We start from the raw sequence: 25,540 nt of genomic DNA, 5'->3' as shown, positions 1-25,540 counted from the left end.
TTAGGACTTCTTCTTATTTCCACAAAGAGATACTCTTCTAAGCAGAAAGAAGCTGATGATGGCCAAGTAGATCACACTCTTGAGGAGCAGGAGGAGGTAGGTGTAGTAGGCAGAGGTGCTTGTGAACTGGAGCTGCAGCACATCTGAAAGAGTGCTTTAATTAGATCCATCTGCTTTTTTGATGGCATAGTACATGTTACCAAGGAGGGACCAATAGGTATTAATTTCTAATGACTTACATTGAGTAACAGCTCTCCTCATTCAAACCTGAAACTCAGCACTCACCATTCACAAGAGAACCACTGATAGGAAGATCAAACTTGGAAAGCTGCTTGTCCAAACCCATCCATGCCCATAACTAGCAAGTAAATAGATGACTTTAAAAGCCTAGGCTTATCTTTTATCATGATTTCTTTGGTGATTAAAAATAAGAGACATATGAGTAAATGAAGTTTTTTGTTAATATAGGTTAGGTTCTACCACTGTGCCCCTCATTAAAGTCTATAATTGAATTGGTAATTCACCATGTTGCTGTGATGTCCCTACAGTGACATACTAGTTGTAAATATCACCATCTATTCTGTAATGCCCAGACATTGAGATATTTTTAAATTAATTCACGGCAGCTCACATACTGTTATACTCAAAAGGAAAAGCACTATAATATGACACAAGGGTAAACATATATGTAAACCTACCATTTTTATCTTGCCAGCAGGGCTTGGTACTCACAGCAACTAAAAGAAATGGCAATAAGAACTTGTTAATATGCACATTATTTGGCAGTTCTTTGTGTGTCTGTGAAAACCATTTATCTTCATACAAATGAATACATAGATGTCCTTCAATAGACAGAAGTGTATTAAAACATGAGCCCCATAGTTAAATACTAAAATATATCTAATTATAGAAATTAGTATCATTCTATGTAACTCAGTACACACCATTCACATGTTTTGTTTCTATAAACAGATAAGTAGAAATTCAAAGAGTAGTTTTTCATTTTTTACCATAAAAGATATAATAGAATGTCTAAAACAATCTTTCTAGAAGAGCAGCCACATCTTTCAAAACCAAGGATCCTCCCAAAGCAACTGTGAAAAGTTCACTGACCACTGAAGAGACTGGGGATTTCAGAAGAGTGATCCAGACAGTGAAGAGCAAGCAGCAAACAGGTTCCATATCTGTTCATTCCTTGCAGTTTCAGAAGGTCCCGGGAGCCTTGGGACTATGGATCATTACCAGCAGTTGTGGAATACAATGAATTACAGGACTGCAAGGCCCTCTGTATGTCAGCCCTCTGCCTATAATGTGCACATGTGTACCTCCCTGAATCAAGCGGATCCCGTGGGATCTTACATCTGAATTATTCTGTGTAATTTGGAAAGAGTATGCATTCTTTACTATATAACCCTTCCATGTTGGGACACTGACTAATTCTTGTCTACTCCCACATATCCCTACACATCCCTACATGTGGTAGCACAGTATGAGCTTTCCGAACATGTGCATTAATTACAGACATTAATTACATGCTTGCAACCAGGATCCTCACTCAGTCTTTAACTACAATGCTCTTTCTGACAGTGATACATTCAGCAATAAAAATCTGAGAATGTCAAGGCTGCTAGGTCCACTCCTCTTTTTTAAAATAGGTGTTGACTCTTTCATTTGAATATTTGGTTGAGTAAGGCATCAGTGTCTAAGGCATCCATTTTTGGAAGTTGACCTTTGTACATCATAAGAGTAAACAACTTTTTTTGCTTGGCAGAACATTCCTACTTATGGCATCAAAGGTGGAACCTCAAGTTTGACATTTATCACGTACTTAGTTGATGATTGTTTTAATGTGTCACTTACTTTTAATTCAATTAATAATCTCAGAGATAAAGATGGTGTGTGTGTGTGTGTGTGTGTGTGTGTGTGTGTGTGTGTGTGTGTATCATTAGATGTAGGTGTTTTGGGTAATGACACTACAGCTTAGAAAGCTTCAGCAAAAACTTTCAACTTTTCTCCCAAAACCTCAGCCAGCCTAGTACTATGGTAAAATAAATACAAAGTAAAATAAACGCAATGGCCCCATTAAATGTCACATCAATTTTTATTGATACATTGTGGTAAATGATTGGGTATTTCCAAACCCATTCTCTAGAAAGCGCTATTTCAAAGGATGCATACACATACCTTTCTTTATTAAAGGAAAGAAAATCTCTTGATCCGTGCCTCCTTTGTTGTTCTCATGTTTGACAATACATCTGTGCTCTTTCCCCATTGAACTTTCAGGCACAGTAAGCCAACTAAACTTCATGTATGTGTCGTTAGTCTTCAGCGTATCCCCTTCCTGGGAGTCCAGGATGGCATTGCCGTCCTTTTCTTTCCAATGCACCCTTATGACATCAGGAAAGAACTTTTCAAGGAGACAAAGGTATGTCCCGGTCTTATGGAGATTTGTTTCAGCAGCAGAAGGAAGAAAAATGGTGGGCTTGGGGGAAATGTCTGCATCAAAGCTTTTGTCTGTAAGAGAGAATGGAAAGTTAATAAAGATAATAATGATGGTAGTCGCTATTATTCAGATAGAATCTCATGTAGCTCAGTGTAGAATCAAACTTGTGATGTACCGCTCTATGATCCTTCTGCATCTGCCTCCCAAGTGCTAGGGTTACAGACTAAATTAGACACATGCCACTAAATTCAGTCACTCAAAATAATACTGTATAAACACAAATACCGAATGCTTAAGAACAATTTATTTCTTCACATACCTTTATTTTCTCATGGTGAAGCATAATTTATGCTGGACGGATAATTGGGCGGGGGGGGGGGGCGAGGAGACCAAGTTGCTTTTATGGTCACCATACAGAAGAAACTTTCGTATCGTTTCTAACATAGTTCCCTGTCCTCGATTTCTTACTTTGTTCTCTGACTATACCATTTAGTGCAACCCACTGTTCATTTAGCTGACGTTATAATGAGCTCTGCATTTCTTATATCTCAGTGAAATAGATGTAAGTATGTAGCTTTTATTTATTTTTTTGTACCTGTCTATAGTCATTTATGTAATGGAATTATCCTTCCATGTTTCTGCTGTTGTTTGGACAATGTGCCCATTGCTTCATTTACAACATCACCTTTGGTTCTCTCACAGTCTGACTGTTCTCATGTCCTACTTTCATTACATCTTGCTGTTCCTTTGTCTTACTTATTAGGCACTGAGCACAAAAAGTTTCCCATGTTCTCTAGGAGTAAGTGGAGAAGTGTTCCATGTCTGAGATCAAAGCTCAGACTTGTTCACAGCACACTTGATTGGGAGAAAAAAAAGATGTCTGTCTATTAAGTCTATCACCATCTTGACTATAATAATGAACCACACGCACCATATGTCAAATGCTATAATAATAACTTTCCATAAATATGAATGTTTAATGGAAGTCCAGATATCTGCAAACATTGCTAGGATGTTTGCACAGTACTCCCCAGCATTAGCACGTGTAATTGCAATCTCCTGAAAAGTGCTTCTGGAAGTTCTGCTTACAGCCTTCTTCTTTCTAAAGATTGTCACCCTCACCTCACTATCCCAGCTTTGTCTTCCTCCAATTACCTTGAAAATACATTCCTTCAGTATCCACCTAGGATGGCCCCTTTCATTCCTACACCAAAGATGGAAGAATACCACAGTGATTCAAATAATGTCAAAACTACTATATTAGTCTAGTGTCCCTGATTTTTCAGATTGGAGAGATATGATGTTCTGAAATTCCGACAAGAATAGCTGACCTAACTGATTCATAATAGGTTCTGTTAGCTGCTTTATTTTTCATAAAACATCTTTTATTGTAAACCAATTCAACCTCAGTACATCAATGAAACCAAAATAAAAGAAGATACGAAAACTAATTAAAAGGAATAAAATACAGGGGTTATCAACATGGCTGCTAGTAACACATTTTTCTATGACTTGTGCTTGAACGCAACATTGTCACTCCACAAGTAAAAGCTTTGTTATTAATCATAGAATTGGAGGATGCGGTTTGCAATTAAATCTAGGTCAAATAGGGAGAGAAATGGTGGTCTCTACCCATGAGCTACAGTCTATTTTGTGATAGTATACCTGGGTTCCTAATCTACCATCACAAGAAGCCTGCTGCTCTAGGTCAGCAAAAGGAGAGATAGTTAAGCCTAGAGTGTGTACCAGTGCATGGAATACTTCATTGCTGCTGTCCAAAACAGTGCTGTGCTCCCAGTCAGCAGTGCACCACATAAAACTGGATCTTTTATTGAACGTTCTGGTACAATCTGACTTCCGTTAGCTCACACCAAACTATTCTGCAGCTGCTTGCTGGCTTGCTCTTTCATGAAAACGGAATGAATTAATATCACAAGACTGGTCCTCAATGACATCTCAGGACACGGTTGTCTGCCTGACCTCATAGGCTGAGTCCAGATGTGCGTGTGAAATCAAATGTTAAGATTAGATGAACTTGTTTTATGACCACTTCTTTGCATTTCTCAAAATAAATGTCAGGGACACACATTTCATATGCCCCCTTGACAGGCAGAGGACAGCCTTGGTCCAGTCCTCGATTACACTTTGTTTCAGACAAGATGTCCTTTCTATTTACCATTTCATATTTCAGTATAGCAGGCCTATGACCTTCTAGAGCTCTCTCTGCCCCAGTATTCCACCTTACCTTAGGAACACATGTAGATACTGCTGCACACTTCAGTCTAACTGAGGATTCAAATCCCGATCCTCATACTTGTGTAGCAAGTACTTTATCTATCTACCAAGTCACCTCCATAGCTACTTCTCTAACTTTACAATGGAAAAAAATTATCACATTTGAAAATTGCTGGGCTTCATTATCAGTCAATAAAACAGGTGCTGAACTATGTTTTATTTTAGCCTCTGAACATAAAATTTAGTGCTTCTATTGCTGAAGGCGCTTCAGTTACTCTACACTCCTTGCTTATGTCTCTCATACCAGAATAGAAAGAGAACAGACTCCTTAGGTGTAGTAAAATAGCCTGACCTCTCTGGACAGCATGGCCAAACCAGGAATAATGTCAAAGATGCTGAGACTGGCGCTTGCAGCACCTGCCCTCCAGCCTCTCTTCCTGCTTTAGTCTACAGAATATAAAGAATATGTCCCTGTAGAAATAAGCTTTGTGCCAGGGTCAAGCACTTGGATGAATTAGCATATCATCCACAACATCTGAAATTTATCTTGTGAACATGTAGAACACCCAGCAATATTTTACTATTCATATGAATATACAAGATTGACTCTGTTGATATTAAATGGAGACAAAACTGAAACAAAGTCACATCACGTTTAAGTGTAATCATGAATCTAGGGACTGAACACACTCGGCCTTGAAATGTGGGCCATGTTCACATAGGTTGCGAGGTTTTATTCTACTTTTTCCAGAAGTTTCTCTATTTATTCCCTTAAAGGGTTGTCACTTATAGATCAGTTTGTAGCCTAGAATGCAATTTAGAGTTAATTGAGATTTCTTTTTTATAGAGAAACTAAAGCATGAACCACACATTTAGGTATAAAAACTGATAATTCGACTATAAAAGTGTTCTTATAAAAAGTCAAGTAGAAAAAAATGAGTGTAATAATGGACAAATGAAGATATAAATTCATGAAGAGTCTTTTTCATGGACACTGGACAGAAGTAGTTTGTGTCGACAACAAATTTTAACAGAGAAATCTCCAGATAATATTTCAGGAATTCAGAGTGACATAAATTGGGACCGGTCACAATCTACCCTGTAAGGAGTCAGACAAGTAAGGCAGAGATTTATTCGTGCTCTACAGTAATTCACTGTGAGTTATAATAAAAAACCAACAAGGATTTCACAGTTTGTCTGGAGAAAGTTGTATTTCAAAATACATATTAGAGTCATCATCAACTCTATTTTTGAGGACTCTCACTTAAAATATCTTTTACAATAGTATCTTGAAGCAAAAGTTTACCCCAATTGTCTATGCATCTGATCCTCAAAATAACTTCCACTTACTCCTTGTATGTGTGAATACTCTAAACACAGAGTTTCTACGTTTTCTGGAGGGAAAGAAAAAACTACTTACAAAGCAGTTTTTGTTGTCATATTCAGAATATAATCTCAAAAAATGACATAGGCTAAGAATATTGTAGTCAGATACAGTAGATAATAGTAGATTTCTAATTTTTATGCAACCATATATGTTCTTTTCATCACTGGAATAAAGCAGAAAAAAGTTACTTACCAGAGGGAATTACTATGAGCTTAGTTCCTTCTGCAAATACCTTTTGAAAGCTAGAGCTATCACAGTGCTCACAGCTTCTACAAAAATCTGAACCTTCTCCAGACATTCAGGCCATGAGAAACAGGCGAAAATTTATCCCGATAAACTCATCTTCTGGGTTCCTTAGAAAGCCACTGCATATAAATTGTGTGGTATCTGATACTTTGAAATCTTCTTTACAAAATAAACTCTGTTCTCCCTGGAGGTGTGATCATTGAAAGGCACCAACAGAAAATAGAAGGGATTCAGTTGGAAAAGAAGAGATTTGGGCTAACTGGTCCACCAACCTTTTTTTCCAAGTAACTAGAAAAAGCATTCTAAGAATTGTCGTGTTTTTAATTTCCAGGAGTTCATTTGTGTTGAAACTGTTCAGTGTTTACATCAAAGGAATACATTTTTTTGTTCTCACAAACACCAATGTTTCTTCTTAAGAAGAGGGGATATATTTCTGAAAAGAGGAAGCTCTGTAGTAATTTAAGATAAAAACATACCACTACTTGAAAAGCGTGACCCTAAATTCTATATGTTCAAAAAGCTGCCACTATTAGTTGATATCAAGGACCATTATTTTATCCATGTCAGTGAAAAAAATATCATGTCTTATTAGAATAAAGAAGGTTAGGTTAAAAAACATATCTGTAAAGTGTTTTAAAGTTTTATTAAGTTTTTCATCAGATGATTAAAAATAGTATTTTAACTGACAATTTCAATTTTCTTCTACTTAGAACACTTACATACCCTTTATACTTTACGCATGCATGATATGTTCTCAGTTTCTGGTTTCCACTCTTACTCCTTGTTCCAAGACCAGAAGTAGAATTATTAGAAGTCTTAAGACTTGTTTATATTTAAAGAATTATAAACTAATTTAAAGTGCAAAAGAGTCACTAAAGTAAGATAGCTCAGTAGATTAAAGGACGACCTTATTGCCAAATCTGATGACTCTAGTTTGATTTCTGAAACTCACATGGTGGAAGGAGAGAGTCAGCTCTGTTTGTGCTCCTGTCGCTGCATGCTTTCTATGCATGTGCACGTCCACATATATACGCATACATAAATAAAATAAATGTGAATTTTAGTGACATATAAAATGTTTTATTGAGAGCAACCCAGAGCAGCCTGGTTTCCCCTCTTCCAAACGTTCTTCCCCCAACTCCCAGTCTCCTAAGGCCCATTTTAGGGTCCCCTTAGAACTTGCAATCTTCCCTCCTACCAAGCAGCTTAAGATTCCAACCCATCAGCCAGGGGAGTGGCATCCACATCTGCCAGGATTGGGGACAAAAAGGACATCTGGTCATCTCAAGCTGCTGCCTCCTTAGTGGAGGGCATTATCTAGCTCTGAAGAATTCCTGACCCGAATCAGCACAGAAATTGCAGATGAAGTACTGTTTATTGCTCGCTCCCATTGGAATCCTATACCCAGCAAGGAAAAGCAGACAAAAGGTCAAGGGACTCAGATATCTAGACCTGTGTCCTTTACCAAGACCTGAGAGCCTGACACCCACTCTAGCAGGAGTCTAACCAGAAGCAAGGCACACCCGCCATATCCTCATGAAAAGGGAGCACTGCCCAACAGTCTGACAACTGGAGATTGAGCTCAGTGCTCCCTAGTACTAGTACTTCTCTCTGTGTGTGTCTCTGTCTCTCTGTCTCTCTATCTCTCTGTCTCTGTCTCTGTCTCTGTCTCTCTCTCTCTCTCTCTCTCTCTCTCTCTCTGCCTCCCACACTATGCCCCTCAGTGAAAACCTCAAAGCCCCTCCTTTGTAACTGGCTCTCATCTTGGGAGGAACTGCTGGTCATAAGCAGCACCACCTTTGAAACCAAGAAAATCTTCTAGAACTATTGCAGGACCCTCCACCCTCTGTGGGCAAACACTACTGCAAATAAAAAGGTTTTAATAAAGAACCAGGTATCCTTCCTCCCCCGCAAAATGTTTCATTGCATTTGTAAAAAAAAAAAAAAATAGTGACATATGTATCTTGGCAGTAACGAGCAGCTCTCTGATTATACTTAAGACCCCTCGAAATGAAGTATACCATACCTGGAATGGAAACCTACATAATTATCTTAGGGCTAGTGAAGTCATGGTTGTTTGAACAATCTTCAACTACTAATGTATTTAACCAGCATAATTCCTAAAGCAATCTATAAATATTTGTCCTTATACCTACAGATAAATGTATTCTTCACTCCCCATCAAACAAGTTACAGAAAAGCATAACCAATCAAAGTGCAGAGTATGGAACACAATCCTAAACATTATGTCTATAAAACACTCCCACACCTATAGCTCAAGGAACATTATGGAAGAGAGGGCAGAAAGATTCTAAGAGCCAGAGAGTCAGTGCATTTGCTGTGGTACTATGTCAGCCTAGTAACACCAGAAGCTCTATTCATAAAGTCTTACCAACATGACTGCCCACGTGAGAGTTGAACAATAATCTAATCAATGAACAGACCAAACTGGAAAGGGAAAAGCCCACAAGGTCTCAACTGTACAAAAAGAACTACAGAAAGCTGTGTAAGGCTGGGAGTGAGAGAGGTGGTCCTCCCCAGGGAAAAGCACATCAGTTGATTGTCCAATTCCAAACATCAGCCCTGAAAACATATATACAAATAATATTGTATGGACTGAACAGGTTATATTTAGAAATATATATGTACATATAATACATATATGAATATAATACCATTTAATGACAAAAGAGGTCATAAATTTGAAGGAGAGCAGAGGAGTATATAAGAGAGATTGAAGGAAAGAAAGGGAATGGAAAAATTTAATTAAAATACAATCTCTAAAGTAAAATAAAAAATATAAGAAGTATATGAAAACACAGTGTCAAGTTTGTTGTCTGCTAAAATCTGAGTTCATGAAGAAACACAATTATAGAGAAAATCTACAAGAAGCCAGTATCTTGTAAGTTAATATATACACTAGCCACAATTTAAATCTGAAATACAGTAGTAGTATACCTTTTTCTTTCTTAAATGAGAGTGCTAGAATTTGGATAAGTAAGAATATTATAAAATATTCTGTGAGGATTCATGAACATTAAATAACAAAAAGTCTCCACTAGGACTGTTGATCATAATCTTAGCTAATTAGGAGACTAAGGCTGGAGTATTACAAATTTAAATCAATCATAGGATAGAGTGGGTTCTTAATGAGTCTGGACAGTGTAATGCCTCAAAAATTAAAGATAGAGGGCTGTGAATATGGCTTCGTGGTATAATACTTACATATGACTCTGGGTTCATTCTAAGTATTGTTAAAATTAATTAATTAATTAAAAATAACAGTAAAAAGACATTAGGCTGATAGCATAATATACTATTAATACAAGAATAATGAAATAGTGAGACAAATTTTTCATAGAAATGGTCAAACCATCTATAGATGATCAAAATATTTACTATAGATGAAACTATAGTGAAAACTATAAAACCAGTCAAGAAGGAAATTAGAGAAGACAGTAAAAGATGGAGAGACTTTCTTTGTTTGTATATAAGCAGGTAGATATTGTTTACATGGCTACATTGCTAAAAGTAATACACAGGAACTGAAGAAATGGCTAGATAATTAAAATCACTGACTGCTTTTTCAGAGGACCTGGGTATAACAACTATCTGACCTCCAGTTTCAGGGGATTGACTATCATCTTCTGGCTTCATGGGCACCAGATATGCCCATGGAGCACGTAAATATATTTAGACAAAACACTTATTCATATAACATTTAAAATAAATGCAAAATAAATGTTTACAAAATGGTGCACAATTTAATCAAATGCCCATCAAAATTCCAGTTACATTCTTCAGAGAAGAAGAAAGGAAAGTTATTAAGTTTCTATGGAAACAGAAAAGGCTTTGACCAGCAAAGTAAGCCAAAGGATGAAGAGTGATGCTGAAAGTATTATAACAATACTAAACCAGATTCTAGACAAATATAGAGGCAAAAGAACTCACTGTGGTACCATAGATTAGATATAGATTAGACATGTGAAAAAATGGAATAGAATAGAGGAGCTAGAAATAAACTTATTCAGCACAACTCTTACTTTCAATGAAGGTGAAATAGATAATCTACTTAATAAGTGAGTCCTGGTAAAAGTAGGTACCCCATGTAGAAGCCTGAAACTAGATCCTCATTTCTCACCTTCTACAAAACAATTCATCTAAACTTGGTTGATTAAGACATTAATAGAAGGTGCTGAAACTTGAAATCAATAGAAGAAAACAGGAGAAACACTGTTAGAAATAACACACAATGATTCATTTTCAAAGGACCCAAGACAGTTTAGGTCCACGAACACAAAACACTAGACTCTCATCACCATTTGCTAACTGTTATTCTTCCACACCCAAAGTAGAAGTTCAGAGTAGACAATTACTAGCACAAGGTCATGCCTAGGATAAGTTTAAAATGAACAATGTAAAATGTAGAGATGTACCCACACATGGGTTTTGTTGAGAAAACTTAAGATCTAGATGACATATAAGAATATATCTTCCTGATTATCATGAAAAGAAAGGAAGAGTCATGTGTTAACGTACTGTATATTCTTCTCCGCACTCAATGGGGTGACTGCCACCCTAGGCTGATGCCTAGCTTTGCAGTGTTGTAAATAAAATTGCTTCATTCACTTCTCTGAGTCTCAAGTATGAGCAAGGACTATAGTTTGTCACAAATAATTCAACTCTGGGCATAGAAAATAACTTCCTCTAGAAGACTCTAAATAGCTCAGGGAACAAAAGCAAGTTTGGATTAATGGGATTGTATCAAATTAATTAAAAGGCTTATTAGAAAAAGAACAATCAACAGAGTGAAGAGACAGCCTTCCAAATGGGAGAAGTGTCAATACTCATCTGACAAAGGATTAGTATCTTGGTTATATAAAGAATTCAAAGTTGAATATCAGAAACACCTATCTCCTAGTCATATCAACAAATGGTCAATGAAATGCAGACATTTCTTAATGATGAAGTCTACATGGCCAATAAATAGTTGAAAATGTGTTCAAAATCCTCAGCCACCAGAGAAGCAGAAATGAAAATTGCTTCCCCTCCTAATGAGAATGGCTTCTATCTACAGAATCAACAAATTCAAAAATTATCGCAGAAGCTGTCGTAAGGAACCATTATGAAACACTATAGCCACTTTGAATGTCAACATAAGAGTTCATCAAAAAATAAAGTAGAATGTCAATATTATCTATCCATTCCATTTCTGTATTAATACTCCCAAAGAATCAAAATCAGCTTACTATGGAGATATCTGCAAATTTTTGTTCATTGCAAGAATAGTCAAAATCATGAATTTATGGGATCAATGTAGGTGAATAAGTAAAGAAAAATTTGGTGTATATACACATCTGTCAAAAAGTCCATAAGTTATATGGTTTATAAGAAAGATGGGATTGGAGATAATCATTTTAAGTGAAATAACTCATTCCCACAAAGACTAATCTAGCATGTTCCTTTTACTTCATTGATAGAAATGAAAGAGAAAAAAATGGCCTGAAACTAAAAGTGAGAATAGTGAAAATAGAGAAGAGAAGTTGAGGTTAGTGGAGGAGTAGACAGAAGACAGGAGCTCAAGCTTATAATCCTATCAGCCAGTAAGTAGAGGCAGGGGCATCAGGAGCTCAGCGCCATCCTCAGCTCTCTAAATATGGCAATGAAATCCTTTTGAACAATTAATATACAATGAAGGCAATACAGCATTTCAGAATTGAAGTATAATTGTTGACTATGTGTCTGTTATCAGTCAGTGATTATCCATTAGAAACATTTAGAAAAATCTAACTTCCATGTAAGATAGGTTCAAAATTAAATTGAAAAATGACAGTGCTTTGAGTATACTAGAAAGAATGTATTAAAGCATATTGCATTCCATTCCCCAGGTTGAAAAATCTCCTTGGTTCTCCTAACCATCACGAAATGTGTATTTCAGAAGTTCAGTGTGGGATGTTATAGTTTACAGTGTTGTCAAATGAATGTTTCTAAGGGAAAAGTCAACTACGACTTACTGGAGGCTCTATGGAGAAAAGTGGCAGAGCTGCCCAAGTATAAATGCTGGAGTAGGGAGGACACACTTTGGAGGTGATAGCAAAGAGTCAGTAAGAGGCATGGCTGCCAGCACTGAGGATTAGCAAGAGGCTGGTCTTAATGTTGAGATGAGAGGCTTAGCAGGCTTTGAAGAAGGTCTTCGCGTAAAAAGTCAGATGATTTCCTCAGACCATTGAAATTGATGGGCAAGAAGCATTCAGGCCTAAAGCAGAGCATCAGAGAGAGTGCTTCCATTCTAGGGGATACGGCCTTGAATGCATCCAGTTCTCAAAGATCAAGTGCTCTCATCCAAAATGATGAGATCCACATTGCAGAACTTAGTGAGGTTTAAATAAAAGGATGTTTCTAGAATAGCTACTCCAGTACAGTAAGTGCTCAGAAGTGGTTTCTCTTACCAATGATGTGAAACTTGAGGCACAGATCATTTTTAATATTTTTACATTTATTTAGTGTGTGTGTGTGTGCGTGTGTGTGTGTGTGTGTGTGTGTGTGTGTGTGTGTGTAGGGGGGTGTTCATGTAGAGCTCAGAAGACAACTTTAGCTAGTCAGTCTGTGGATCCTAAAGATTGAACTCAGATCAACAGGCTTGGTAGCAGGATCCTTAGGTTTCCTGAGCTATCTTGCCAGTTTGATTTGCATTTTAATAAAACACAAAAATGTCTCAGACATGGTATATCAGTAGTTTTCCTTCTCGGTGTGCTTTATTACACAGACACACACACACACACACACACACACACACACACACACACACATCATTTATCCAGGTCTTAAGATGGCTAATTGAAACAGCTAAAATCCTAATTCAAAGCAAGGACTGAATAAATAACTATATAAATAAGGATCAAATGATGCATTATAAAATTCAAGTTCTAATGTGGTTATGTAAAACTTTATATTACGTTTTCAAATTGGAAAACAACAGCTTTCATAGTTGAGATTATTCAGACAAATTTGTTTTTTGATTATAGTTATACCATACTTCAAGGTTTGGTTGCCTTCTTAAAACACAATAGTAACTTTGTTTTTTTTTTACATTGGGTCATTTTCTGGAAATTATCATTTTTAATACAATTGTATTTGAATAATTTGCAGAGATTTCCAATAAGAAAACAAAATAGTATAACATCATCTCAAGAAAAATGAACATAAGATCTGACACGTTGAATAATATTCACGTTCTTAGTCTCTGTCTTTTGCAACCTCATTTATTATGTCTTTTATGTAATAGCAGACATTTTCCTGTGCAGAAGAACGGGCCATGGGCATTTTCTTGGTTTGTTTCTTCATATACATGCCCAATAGCCCTGTCCAGAAGAGGACAGGGTGTAACTCTCACAGTTGGTGCTTCCCCTTAGTGATTTTTACCACTGCTCTTTTTGCATTTTTATTATCTAGTGAGCGAGGGCTTTGTTCATACTGAAAAAGTAACATGCCACTTCAAGTCTTATGGAAATTTCTTGATATATGGAATTCTCACAAGCAAACATACCAGACGGAGCCCATGGCTCTTTTTTGCCAAATATGTGTCTATTCTGAATAAGATATGCATTTCTGTGGACGTCTATACTCAGCTAAGCCATACAATTTCCTTTCTCAGTGTTCTAGGATGACCGGTGTGGATTCTAGGCTCTTGGTAGTGAACAGGAAGATTATCCATAGGGAATCTGCCATGAACCATCACCCATACATTTACCTTTCAGCTGCATCAATGCATTTTTATGACCAAGCGGAGTCATGCAGAACAGAGTTTCACGTGAGTTGGGATTTGAGTTCCAGACTAAAGACTGCAGAGCCTGTTCATTCAATTGCTTGACACTCTACTGGAGGAATGGGAAGGCTGGTGTGGGTTGAGCCAGCTCTCGGCTTATACCTGGTGGCTATCAGAGGATCTGCATCTGAAATGAACATCTGCAATACTGAGTGCTGTCTGTGCAAATCACATGGACTGCCACAGTAAACAAGAACGTATTTTCCTGGGTAGACACAGGAAATACCTAAGAAGAGAATCCACAAGAACTGGATCTTGAAGAACTTGAATATCCACACAAATATGTTTCTTGATTTCCCTTTTTTTTTTTTTTCCAATTATAGAATTGTACTGCAACTTCCATGGTAAAAAGGCATTTTATCTTTACCCTCCGAATCAGGCTTATGTGGTTATCGCTGTCATGGCTGCTTGTTAGCAGGCAGTGGGGACATAAGGAGGCCAGGGTTAGAGGAGACTTGCAGTTGTCTCACTGGACCCGCAGAGCTTTGGGTCATGACTTTATCTTAAGTGCCACCACAGGTTTAGGCATGTCAGACTTTGGTCTAGCTGTGGTTGACTTTCTAACAGGTGAAACCACAGTTCTCAGGGTCCTGTCACTTTTCAAATCCCACATTATAGGAAAGTTCAGGGGGGTTGGGTCAGGGCTGGAGAGATGCCTCAGTGATTAGAAGTCGTTACTTATTATGCATATATATGCACAGCAAACAAACATACAGACATATACATGTAAATAAAAATGAAATGAGTATTTTAAAAAGCAGAGTCAAATCTCCTTATTTGTTTTTTTCACTAGAGGAGACAAATCATGTATGAGCTAAAAAGAAAAACAAAACAAAAACGTAAAACCACATTGTCCTCTTCATAACACATCCGCATCATTGCCATAGAGGACATGAGAAACAAGGGTTTGAGAAGAGATATTTGGTCATTGGAGTCAGACTGAAACTGGCATCCGTTGGCTTGACTGCTGCTGACATCTGCAGAGGAGCATCTGCCTAGAGCACATGTACACAGGTCTGGCTGCTGCTGTTCTCATTCTATGGTAACATGATGTTGACTCACAAGTGTTGGACTTAAACCGTCTACATCTTTGTAACGAGCCCGTGGTGCCAGGTAAGAGAAGTCTATGCCAAGGGTCCTTCTGAAACTGACAAAGACATATCAATATAAAATATACTCATGATGAAGCTATTCTCTGTGCCCCTCACACTCCACTTATGCCACAGAAGCTCTTCCAGATGTTGAGACTTCAGAACCAAGAGAAAGTTGCAGGACTGAAGATGGATAGGTAGCCACGGGATACTAGCATGGAAATGAGAATGGAGAAATACATCTTTCGTCTATCCCAAACTCCCTTTCAGTTGTGTGGTAGAGTCATACTTGGGTTGTATCAGCCAGCCACATTGGGAGTCTAATGGCATAGGGAAGCCAAGCATATTTGTCCCAGTGTCCCTTTGTATTAAATGCAGTCTTGCTAAAAGAGGTTTATCTTAGGAGTGACTGTAAGAAAAGCAGGAAAAGGGAGTGGGTGGAGATGGAAACAGAGTTATAGCTACCTCTCTGGGTCACTGACTTGGGACAAGTCACTTGCCTTTTCTGGGCTCCAGCTTCCTCATTTGCATTGACATCCCTGAACCAACTGAGTCCTCAGGACCCACCCAGTCCCAACAGCTGTGGGCCTATGACTGAGAGCACCGAGGGCCCTTGGACTGAGGGCACGCAAGGGGATAGGATGGTTTTCTTACAGGTCCCTCCAGACGCTGAGACACTGTGAGATTCCAGTAGGCACAGTAGTACGTGGCTTCATCCGATGTGACAACATTGTTGATTATCAGGTAAAATGTACCATCATCCCTCTCATCGATTTCCAAGCGGGAGTTGGGCTTCTCTTGTTTGTAAGTTTTGGGTGAGCCATAGAAGATTCGTTTCAGGGGCTCCCCTTCTTTCAGTTGGTACCAGTGCACAATGGTGTTCTGAAGGGTGACCCCGGAGAGCTTGCAACTTATGTGCACCGTCTTGTTTGGTTTTCGGGTAAAGGACAGCTGATCCTGAGATATCATGGCGTCTCCATCTGGAAAGCAAGGAAGAGAAATCAGGGATTTTCCAATCATTTTTATTCCCAGTTGGCTCAGTACATAAAAATAATGAAAGGGGGAAAAAAAAGAAGTGAAATTCACTTACAAACACAGGTCAAATACAGAAGAAAAAGCCAAAGGGTTGACATTTCCAGTGGCTGCTGGAGTGTACACCAGAGACAGTGAACGGGATATGAGCTACAGTGGATTAATATGCAGCCCTAGCTCTGTGGTGAAGGGCCAGAGGAGGAGGGTAAGACTTATTTCTGAGCTGTTAATGGTCCTGCCCAGTGAACTGTTCCTCTGGGTCATTTTTATCACCTTTCTGGTGCAAAGAACTACCAGGTACCAGAGGATGACATTCATCAAGACACTCACTACAGCAACAGATGCCATTCCCTCTGGGAGCTGTCCCCACAACCCCCACCCCTGTTTCCCTTAAGTTTCATTTCAGTGAACCCTCTCATTGACATCTTTTTCACTCCATAAGTTTAAAACCATTTCTACTTCTTTTTGTAAATATTGTGGGTAACTGAATGATTTCATGGACATGGAAGAAAAGGATTTCTGCTCTCTATAGTAGTGAGTGAGATTCTCCACTGACTTACGTGTGTGCACAATTGATACTCTAGCAGTTTATTTTGACTTGATTACTTTATAATAACAAGAGGTTTAATGAAAGGTGTTATAATCTTCTGTTGTGAATGAAATCCTGTTGAGGAAAAACATCATTTCTTTGAGCCATTCATAATTAAACTTTAAGAATGAAAGCTTTGCTTTATTGATATTGGGAGAACAAGGCATGATTGCTCACTGAAGTGATAGTGTTACAATATGAAAGACTGAGATTGGTTGATTACAACGTTGCAAACTGCCAAAGGAGATTCAGGAAGTCCTTAGCTTCTTGAGCACTTAGAATTCCTGTGGCTCTGAGCTGGGAGTGGGTGCTTACCCTCCTCAGTGAGTGGTCCTGAAGGAAATGGAATGCAGGCCTATCTCTTTCAAACCGTTCAGGCCTTCCATCTTTTATTTACTTGCTCAGTCGAGAAGTCCACAAGCTTTCTTGACCACTGTACTTAGGGTCCTTTCTAAGGAAGTTTTCTATAGGTTGGGAAGCAGAGACCCTCAGGAACACTGATGAGAGATGTCCTAGGGATGGGCGAGAGGACGGTATGAGCGCTTGGTGGAGCAGACAGTTCACTGAACCCCTGGACTTCTGGGGAGCTCAAGCTCAGAGCACAGACACAGCATAAGAATGCTCAGTAATATTGATCATATCTCTCTGGGGAGTGGGAAGGGGAGGCGATTTTGTGCACAGGTTCACAGGATCAGCTTGGAAGGCTTGTTTCTGCTGACTAACAGTGGTCTAGTTTTAGTGGGAGGTATAAAGGGGGGGCTAGGTGTCTGTGCAGGTGAGTGTCCTGTGGAGGGTTTTTGTTTGTTAGCAGTGCAGTATCTTGATAGAGTGCATCCCAGCACGCACAGTAATATGTTCCCGTGTCCTCTTCTGTCACCTGGTGTATTGTGAGGACAGAAGACAAATCACTCTGCCATGTCCTTGCTTCATATCTTTCCTCACTAAAACCTTTCTCGTAGACAATATTTTCTTTTGAAGAAGTACACAGTATTCTTTGGAGACGCTGGCCTGGCTTCTCTTGGTACCAGTGCATGTACGCATTGGGTTTCTGAACACTTGTTTTTATTTGACATTTGAGAAATGCTGTATTTCCTCTTCTCTTGATGACATATGACCCCAGAGGTGACGTGAGACTGCTTCCCTCTGAATCTGAAAGATAACAAAAACTAAAACTTTGAAAAACTTTCAAAATTGTGAATTTTGAGTTTCATTTAAAAAAAAATACACGTTTGGGGTCCAATTCAAATCACTGTCTGGGTTTTGTGGGCTCCCCCCCTCCCCAACATGTGCACTGGGGACGTCAGTATCCTAGTGTAATTTGTTCAAACTGAATAACTGTGTGACCATCCTCCCTGTGAAGTGGCTGTGATGTACCTGGCTCTGTTTTCTGAATCCTCTATTCCCCTGAATGAAGGCCATGCACTTACAAATCCTGAGGGAGGCCAGTGTGAGGACTTGCAGCAGAAGCTCCATCCTGCAACCCTTGTCCAGGAGAGGCACTGAATACTAAATTTGCCCAGGACCAGACTAAATTAGAGATGAGTACAGAAAGAGGAAGTGAGTTTCTGCAGACTGAAGGGCAGGACACAGTGTTTTACCATGGCTTCCCGTGGAAATCGGGTTACCTAACTCAGTTATCAACAAATGTCCCCATTGTCCCTGTGAAAGATGTTTATGAACTTTCCATTTAGAAATTTAAATTCAAAGAAGCTTCTTGTCCTGTCAGCCTCCATTGCATGCATCATCGAGGTTTGGAAATACTCCACATGGGGAGTGGTCACTCTCTGCTCTTCTCAAGCCCTGTCAATAGTGATTTCGGCTTCAGGTGGACATTTTTAAGTTGCACTTATGAGAGAATTCTTGGTCCTTTCTGGTCAGAAATGATTGTCTTGTTAAAAAGGATTAACATTCTTTATTGGGTTACTCTTAAAATACAAACAGACTTAATGATTCATGAGAGGGAGACAGACAGACCAGAGAGAAAGGGAGAAAGGAAGAAGGGGAGAAAGAGAGTCATAGATAGAGAAAAGAGGGATGAGGTGGAGAAGAGATGGGAGGAGAGGAAAAGAGGGGAGGGGAGGAAAGGGGAGGAGAGGAGAAAGGAGTGAAAATATTTTTTTTCAGCATGCATCGTGGGAGCTGTTCACTGCTCATTATTACTCTGGTATATTATCTGGGTTTTTTTTTTTTGTTTTTTGTTTTTTTTTTTTTGGTTTTTTTGGCTTTTCAAGACAGGGTTTNTCTNTATAGCCCTGGCTGTCCTGGAGCTCACTCTGTAGACTAGGCTGGCCTCGAACTCAGAAATCCACCTGCCTCTGCCTCCCGAGTGCTGGGATTAAAGGCATGCGCCACCACGCCCGGCTATTATCTGGTATTTTTGAGCACTGGTCTGGGGCGTGGGAAGGACTTGCTTAGTTATGATCAACATTGTCTTCTAGGTAATCTAGACAAAGGAGATGCCTTTATCATTCTACTTTTGAATGCTACCATTAAATGAGCACATTCAAGTGGCTCTATTGGTCCTACTCCTCCCTATTACAAATGAGTACATGTTTGATAGTGATCATTACAAAGCACAGAAGGAGAAGATAAACCACTCAGCTCTGTACCATCAACGGTGGTGATGGGCAGCATAGTAAGATGATCATGTTCCTCTCATGAGCCCAGAGCCAGACCTGGCTAGAGAGACCATCATGGAAGATTGCCTAGTCCTCTACACCTTGGGAAAATATCAAACCTGATGAGGGACATGAGCTGGCTGTAACACAACCTCTCTCTGGAAATGTCACCAATCTGCCTTGTCAGGGAGTGTAGTTGTGGGTCCACAGCCTGCTTGGGGTGTGAGGAGGAGGTCACAATGTAAATGATGTTGTTTCCACTCACCTTCAATTGATTTCTGCTGTTTTCCATTAGCACTATGAAGAGCTATTGATAAGATGACAAGCATTTTGTGCCCAAAGCAAAAAAAAAAAACCCTAATTTTCCTGTGGATTAACTGTGAACAAAAACCTCAAGTTAGTGAAGGAAACTTGTTTTCTAGGAAATAAGGTGGCTCCTGAAAATTTGAACTGATTTTTCTAAACAATTTTCCAAAGAATGTAAAAAAAAATACATATATGTGTGTAGCACACTACATTGTATAGAAAGTTCCTGTGCATTCGAGTACAGAGAAAACAAGTAGCAATCTACTATTTCTATCAAGGAGTCAAAGAAGACGCAAGATCAGCTGGTACATGCAAATAGATTCAGCTTCTAGTTGTCCTGAGCTGTGGGCTGGTTCATTCCGTGAACAGCCTGGCACCTAGACTTCTGTGACTCAGATTGTAAGTATCCCAGAGGTCCTTGGGAAATGAGCTTCAGATTCAGTAACTCTAGACTAAGAAGACTTGATTTCTTTTTTTTTTTTTTTTGCTTGCCTCGCAAGGTTCTGGAAATCACATGCTGCTGCTGAGGCCAAGGACTCAGAATATGAATCAAAATAATAATTACATTTTCTGATACACAATTATCACCAATGTGATCTGTTCTAGCTGCTGAACATTAGTCAAACACAAGGCCTACACACTTGTAAAAATATTGTCTATTATTTAAGATGGTCCTTGCCACAGTTCCTTCAAGTTAATTTTATGATCTTATCTTTTTGAAGTTAAGGGAGTGGGTCAAAGATAAGTGAGGTAATTTACCCAAACAACTAAATGAAAAGCTTGCAAGTATGACAAAGAGCCATTAAGACAACGGTGGCACATGGATAAACAAATTAAAATGACCGTTGTAAGTAGCATTCATCAGTTAGCAATCACTGGGAGCAAATGATAAATCTATTGTATTTATTTACTTATGACAGGTTTGATGCATTCCGAGTGCTGAGATTATAGGTACAAAAGCCATCATGCCCGGTTTGTGTAATACCGTGGAGGGAATCCAGGTCCTTGCACTGGGCAAGCACTCTACTTAGCTGCAACAAATGTTTTTTTTTTTTTTTTTTTAAGTGCCAAGCAATAACTGCCTTGGGCCGTATGAACATCAGTTACAGCTGCTCACATGGGCTGCTCACTGCAACTTCATCTTTAGGTAGCGTATTTAGGCAATTGGAAGTTATTTCTGGACCAAACTTTATTTACAGTATAGGTTTATGGGCACAGACACAGTCTGTGACCCTTCTGCTGTTGAGTGGCTGTCACCACTGTAATGTTTGTGTTGCTTTATCCTTTATCGGTTTTGTCCACAGAACTATTGAGAGTGGAAATGGATGAGTGTGATTATACATATAATTATATTATATATATATTATATAAATAATTTCAGTACTAAATATATACCTCAGCATGTTAGATCTATTACATGTACATTAACAGTTTATGTCACAGAAGCCTTTCGTTGGCATGCATAAAGTTTGTGGCAGCACCAGGAATGTTTTAAATCACCTATTTTTTTCCCCACAATCATTTTCTAAACTTTCTATTTAATCACTTTTGTCAGTAAATATGTTCATTTATCACAAAGCTTATAACATAAATCATCTCTGTAGCCAACACAGTCCTAGTAAATATGTTGTAGCAAGCTTTTTAATCCAAGACACAAGACTCCAAGGCCACTTGTCCCAGTCAGCCCTTGGAGGCCTCCAGGCAAAAGCCAGAGAATCCCCAAGGTCACAAGGTTGAAACATTTACAAAGTTTTGACTTCTCCATCTTCTATTTGTGGCAATATACATTTGGAGTGGGTATTTTAAAGTAGGGGCTTTATCATGAGGTTAGAATGAGAAAGGAGGAAGAAGGGGGTTATAGGAGAGATAGGATCAGTGTGCACTTCCACATGAGAGCAGCCTGCATTTACACACACATTCACTAATACAAGTGGTTTCCCCCGGATCCTTCCCTTGGCCTCTAAGACCCCTTTCATCCACTACTACACAGTAGTTATTTTTTTCCATTTTGTTAACAGTTCTTTAAAGACTGTTTAACAACCACATGTAATTTTGTCACTTTAGATCCACAGATAAGGTACCCCCTTCTCTCTTCTGCATCACTTCAGCATCCATCAAGTTTCCATCCCAGGCGTCTATCCGAAAGTTCAGGCTGTGGCATTTTTCACTGTTCTTTTGAGAATCGAGTGAAATCATCCACGTCAAGCATTTAGCTCAAAGAGTATATGAAGCTTAATTCAAGCCTTTCGTCCACTTCTTTCTAGATGGGTCCTTACCCTTATAGACTGTTTTCCACAGTCTCCTTACAGTTCTGCCTGTGTACACATTAGGTGAGAAGCAATATCCACTGAGCTTTGGGCACTCTGCTTGTTCCCATTGTAAAGCACCATGTTCAGAAGCCATTATGTACAGAGTGTAGCACCAGGGTGCTGAGTCTGTCCCTAGGGTGGTGCGAAGAGCACCTATGTATTCTCTCATTCAACTGTCAGTGACAACTCTATTTAATCATTCGACCTGATCCTTAGAGGGAAGAAATGGATCACAAGCATATCGTAGATATTTCAGAGACTACTTAAACTGCACAAATGATTAGTGTACTTGTGAGATGTTATATTAGTTAACTTGAGCAGTATAAAGATTCTACAGGGAGACTTTTTTCTCAGTAGAGTTTAAGAAGGTGGACCCTAAATCCACCTTCTTTATGTCTTTACATTTAATGTTGCATCCCAGCACTATTTTTTAAATGTTCCCAATTGTCCAAATAGAAGTGAGAAAGTAAACAAGTAAAATAGTTGTCAATACTTATTTTTTGCTTTTCCAACTTAGGAGTGATGGTTATTTTTTCTGTTGATGCAAGGAGCAGGTGTTATTTTTCTTTTTGAGTCATTGAAGTTCTTATGTAGGGTTTTCATTCTTTGTTTTTTTACAGAATTCTACAGACCTGAGTTAAAGAGCTTTCCCAGAGCAGATCTCGCTTTGTCCCAGCTTTGTCCCGAGTAGCGCTGAGCTGCATCCCACGTGCAGGATTCTGTTTTGTTGTCATATCAGGAAGGAGAGGATTGCCTCTGATAGCCATTTTTTTTTTCCAGAAAAAAATCTTAGGATACTGATAATGGGCATCAAACTTTTACATTTGCCAGACTTTCCAACCTCTGAAAGCCCCTGGTGGCCATGAAAAAAATTCATTATCTCTGAAATAGTTACACCCCTCTTTAGACACAACTCTATCTTGCCTTCTTTATTAATTCAGTTGTGGGAAACTTCTGTACAGTTAAAAAAAAAAAAAAAAGAACACAATCACGCAGTGAGCCTGCCATCCTGTGTTGAGTTTGTCCCAGATGTTCTCATTCAGCAGGAAACAGTGCCCACCAGCCCTTGATGGCAAGATAGCCCCTGAGGCTTCACTTGAATAGGAGAATCTACGTCGTAGCATAGAAAGTTCTGAAAGTGTTGTAAGGAGTGATTCAGGTGGTTCAAGGCTCAGGTGGTGCCTCCCAACTGAACATCAGGTGGTTGCCTAAGCTAAGAAGGATGTCGGTTGGAACATAGGCTTGGGGGGGGGCGGTTCTTGTGTAGGCTATTCTGGAAGCTCAAATGCTGTGCTTTTGCCGTAGGAACAGTAGTAGATAGCTTCGTCTTCTTCCTCCAAGGAATATATTGTCAATGTCGATGTAGAAGCACTAGAATTTTTACTTGCCTCCATTTTCTTGTACTCCTTATCTAAGAAAATATGGGTAGGAGTTGCAAGGACATATAATAGAAACTCTAAACCTTGGTTTGATTTCTGCCGGTACCAGTGTATGGTTACACTTCTAAAACTTTCGATGATAACTTTACAGGATATTTGGACAGTCTCATCTCTTGCTCTGGATATTGATACTTCAGGTTGCTCCAATTTCCCATGTCCAGCTGCAAGCAAAAGAGAAAAACACCCATGAATGACTGGCAGGGGAAGAGACAACAGTGTGGACTGACTTTGTTCTCTGCTGCAAAGGGACCTGATGGTGGCAACTCACATGTCAAGAGGCATAAGAATATGACTACTATCAGGAGTGGATTCTCATCTGCCAGGTTGGCGTCCCAGGGAAGATAAAAAGGAAGCAGGGCTTGTGAGCCAGCGCTCTTCATGGTCTGCTGTAGAGAACGGTTCTGGGTTTCCTGGGTAACACAGGTTGGTCAGATCACTGCAGTGCATAAGTTTCAGCTGTTCTCAGGGTGGGGCAGCATGAGTGCAGCCTCCTCATCCTTCCCCCCCTTCCATAGCTCACTGCGGAGTGGCTGTTCTGAGTTATGAAGACATACTTGCTATGTTCTTTCCATGTCTAAACTTCCATGATTTGCTGTATTTTCCGGTCCGAGGAAACAAAAAAACTGACCTCAATTGTCTAACAGTGACAAGTTGGTTTTTGAAATGGTTTGCTGACTTTACTTAACATGCCAACTGCATAAGCCTTACTTTGTCAGGTCTTTTGAATTAATTGGGTATCACTAAGCAAATTGTTCTGGGTGGGTGATCAACTAATTTAAACATCTAGTCCATTTAAGAATGAATCATATGACAGACCAGCTGTAGAAATTGGATTTTTCTCTGAAGAATGGAACTTTCCATGAGCAAATGTCAGGACAGTAGTATTTTAAAATCAGTATTAACTTTAATATGTAATGAGAGCTTTACGATTCGTTTAATATCTTGTATATTTAAGTATACTTTTTTAGATATCTAGACTTTCAGGGTAGGTCTTATGAGCATCTCTGTTTGACAAATGATATCATTAAAATAGTTTAAATATTTTGTACTCATTTTATATTCATTAATAGTAATAAGGCTGCTTGGTATCATTCATATTTGTGTATATATGCACATAACTTTAAGTATGATACACATAATTGACTTTAAATTTCATTTTGATTTTCCCATTGTGTGGACTAGCTCCCATCTTTATATTTATATGAACATAATTTTTAATAACCAATGGCAGTTAAATACCGTCCTATAGATCACAGTCTTGCAGAAAACTAGCTTTCTCTGGTTTGATTTCTACGTGTGTACCTTTCCTCTCTATATATTTTTGGAAATTTTAGATTTATAATGCTGTATCATATATTGCATTAAATGCTCAGATATGTTTGCCCTATGCATTGTAAGTCTACAATGAGGTCATTAACTCTTATTAAACAACAGAAGATAACATTAGTGATCAATTTTTCAAAACTACAATACCTTATTTAAGAACAAGTAAAATTATATATATATATATATATATATATATATATATGTTAAAACACCTATTTCTTTAGAAATAATTACTCTATAAGTAGAGATAGGTGAGAATGGATGAATTGTATATCTACATTATGTCCTAGGTCTAATCATATGTTACATGTCTATGAAACATTCTGGCTGTTTGCCTACCTTGCAAATTCCTTGCTACTCCCCCAAACATGCCTCAAATAAACCAGCAAACTATGCACCCTTGACACAAGGAAGAGCAAGAATAAACATGTTGATGTAAATTTGAAGATTAATTAAGATGAAAAGTAGGTACAGAAAACAAAGTCATGTTACTTCCTGAGGACTACTACAAACACTATTGTTTAAAAAAAAAAAAAACAAGGATTCTGAGTTGCTCCATATGAAAAAATTTAATTTAGGATTTGTTGGCATATTATTTATTCCATAAAACCACATAATTGTTCAAATCCTGAGCATTGCTTCGGCATGCAGTGATAATAGCAATAAATTAAATAAAATATCAGTAATTAAAAGT

General features: G+C 38.6%; 1 pseudogene and 1 gene segment (V, D, J or C); one reads left to right on the top strand and one right to left on the bottom strand.

The window, feature by feature from the left end:
- LOC110334002 lies at window positions 1-23,900 on the bottom strand. The segment is given in 6 exon segments: window positions 1-143; window positions 699-737; window positions 2,185-2,514; window positions 6,258-6,308; window positions 23,382-23,681; window positions 23,789-23,900. Coding segments are annotated over 6 exon segments (975 nt in total).
- LOC115065617 lies at window positions 7,055-7,891 on the top strand (annotated as a pseudogene).
- Window positions 23,901-25,540: the final 1,640 nt, after the last annotated feature.

Source organism: Mus pahari, chromosome 16 (assembly GCF_900095145.1).
Source record: "Mus pahari chromosome 16, PAHARI_EIJ_v1.1, whole genome shotgun sequence".
NCBI classification, from domain to species: Eukaryota; Metazoa; Chordata; class Mammalia; order Rodentia; family Muridae; genus Mus; species Mus pahari.
This window is presented reverse-complemented; position numbering and strand designations above follow the sequence as displayed.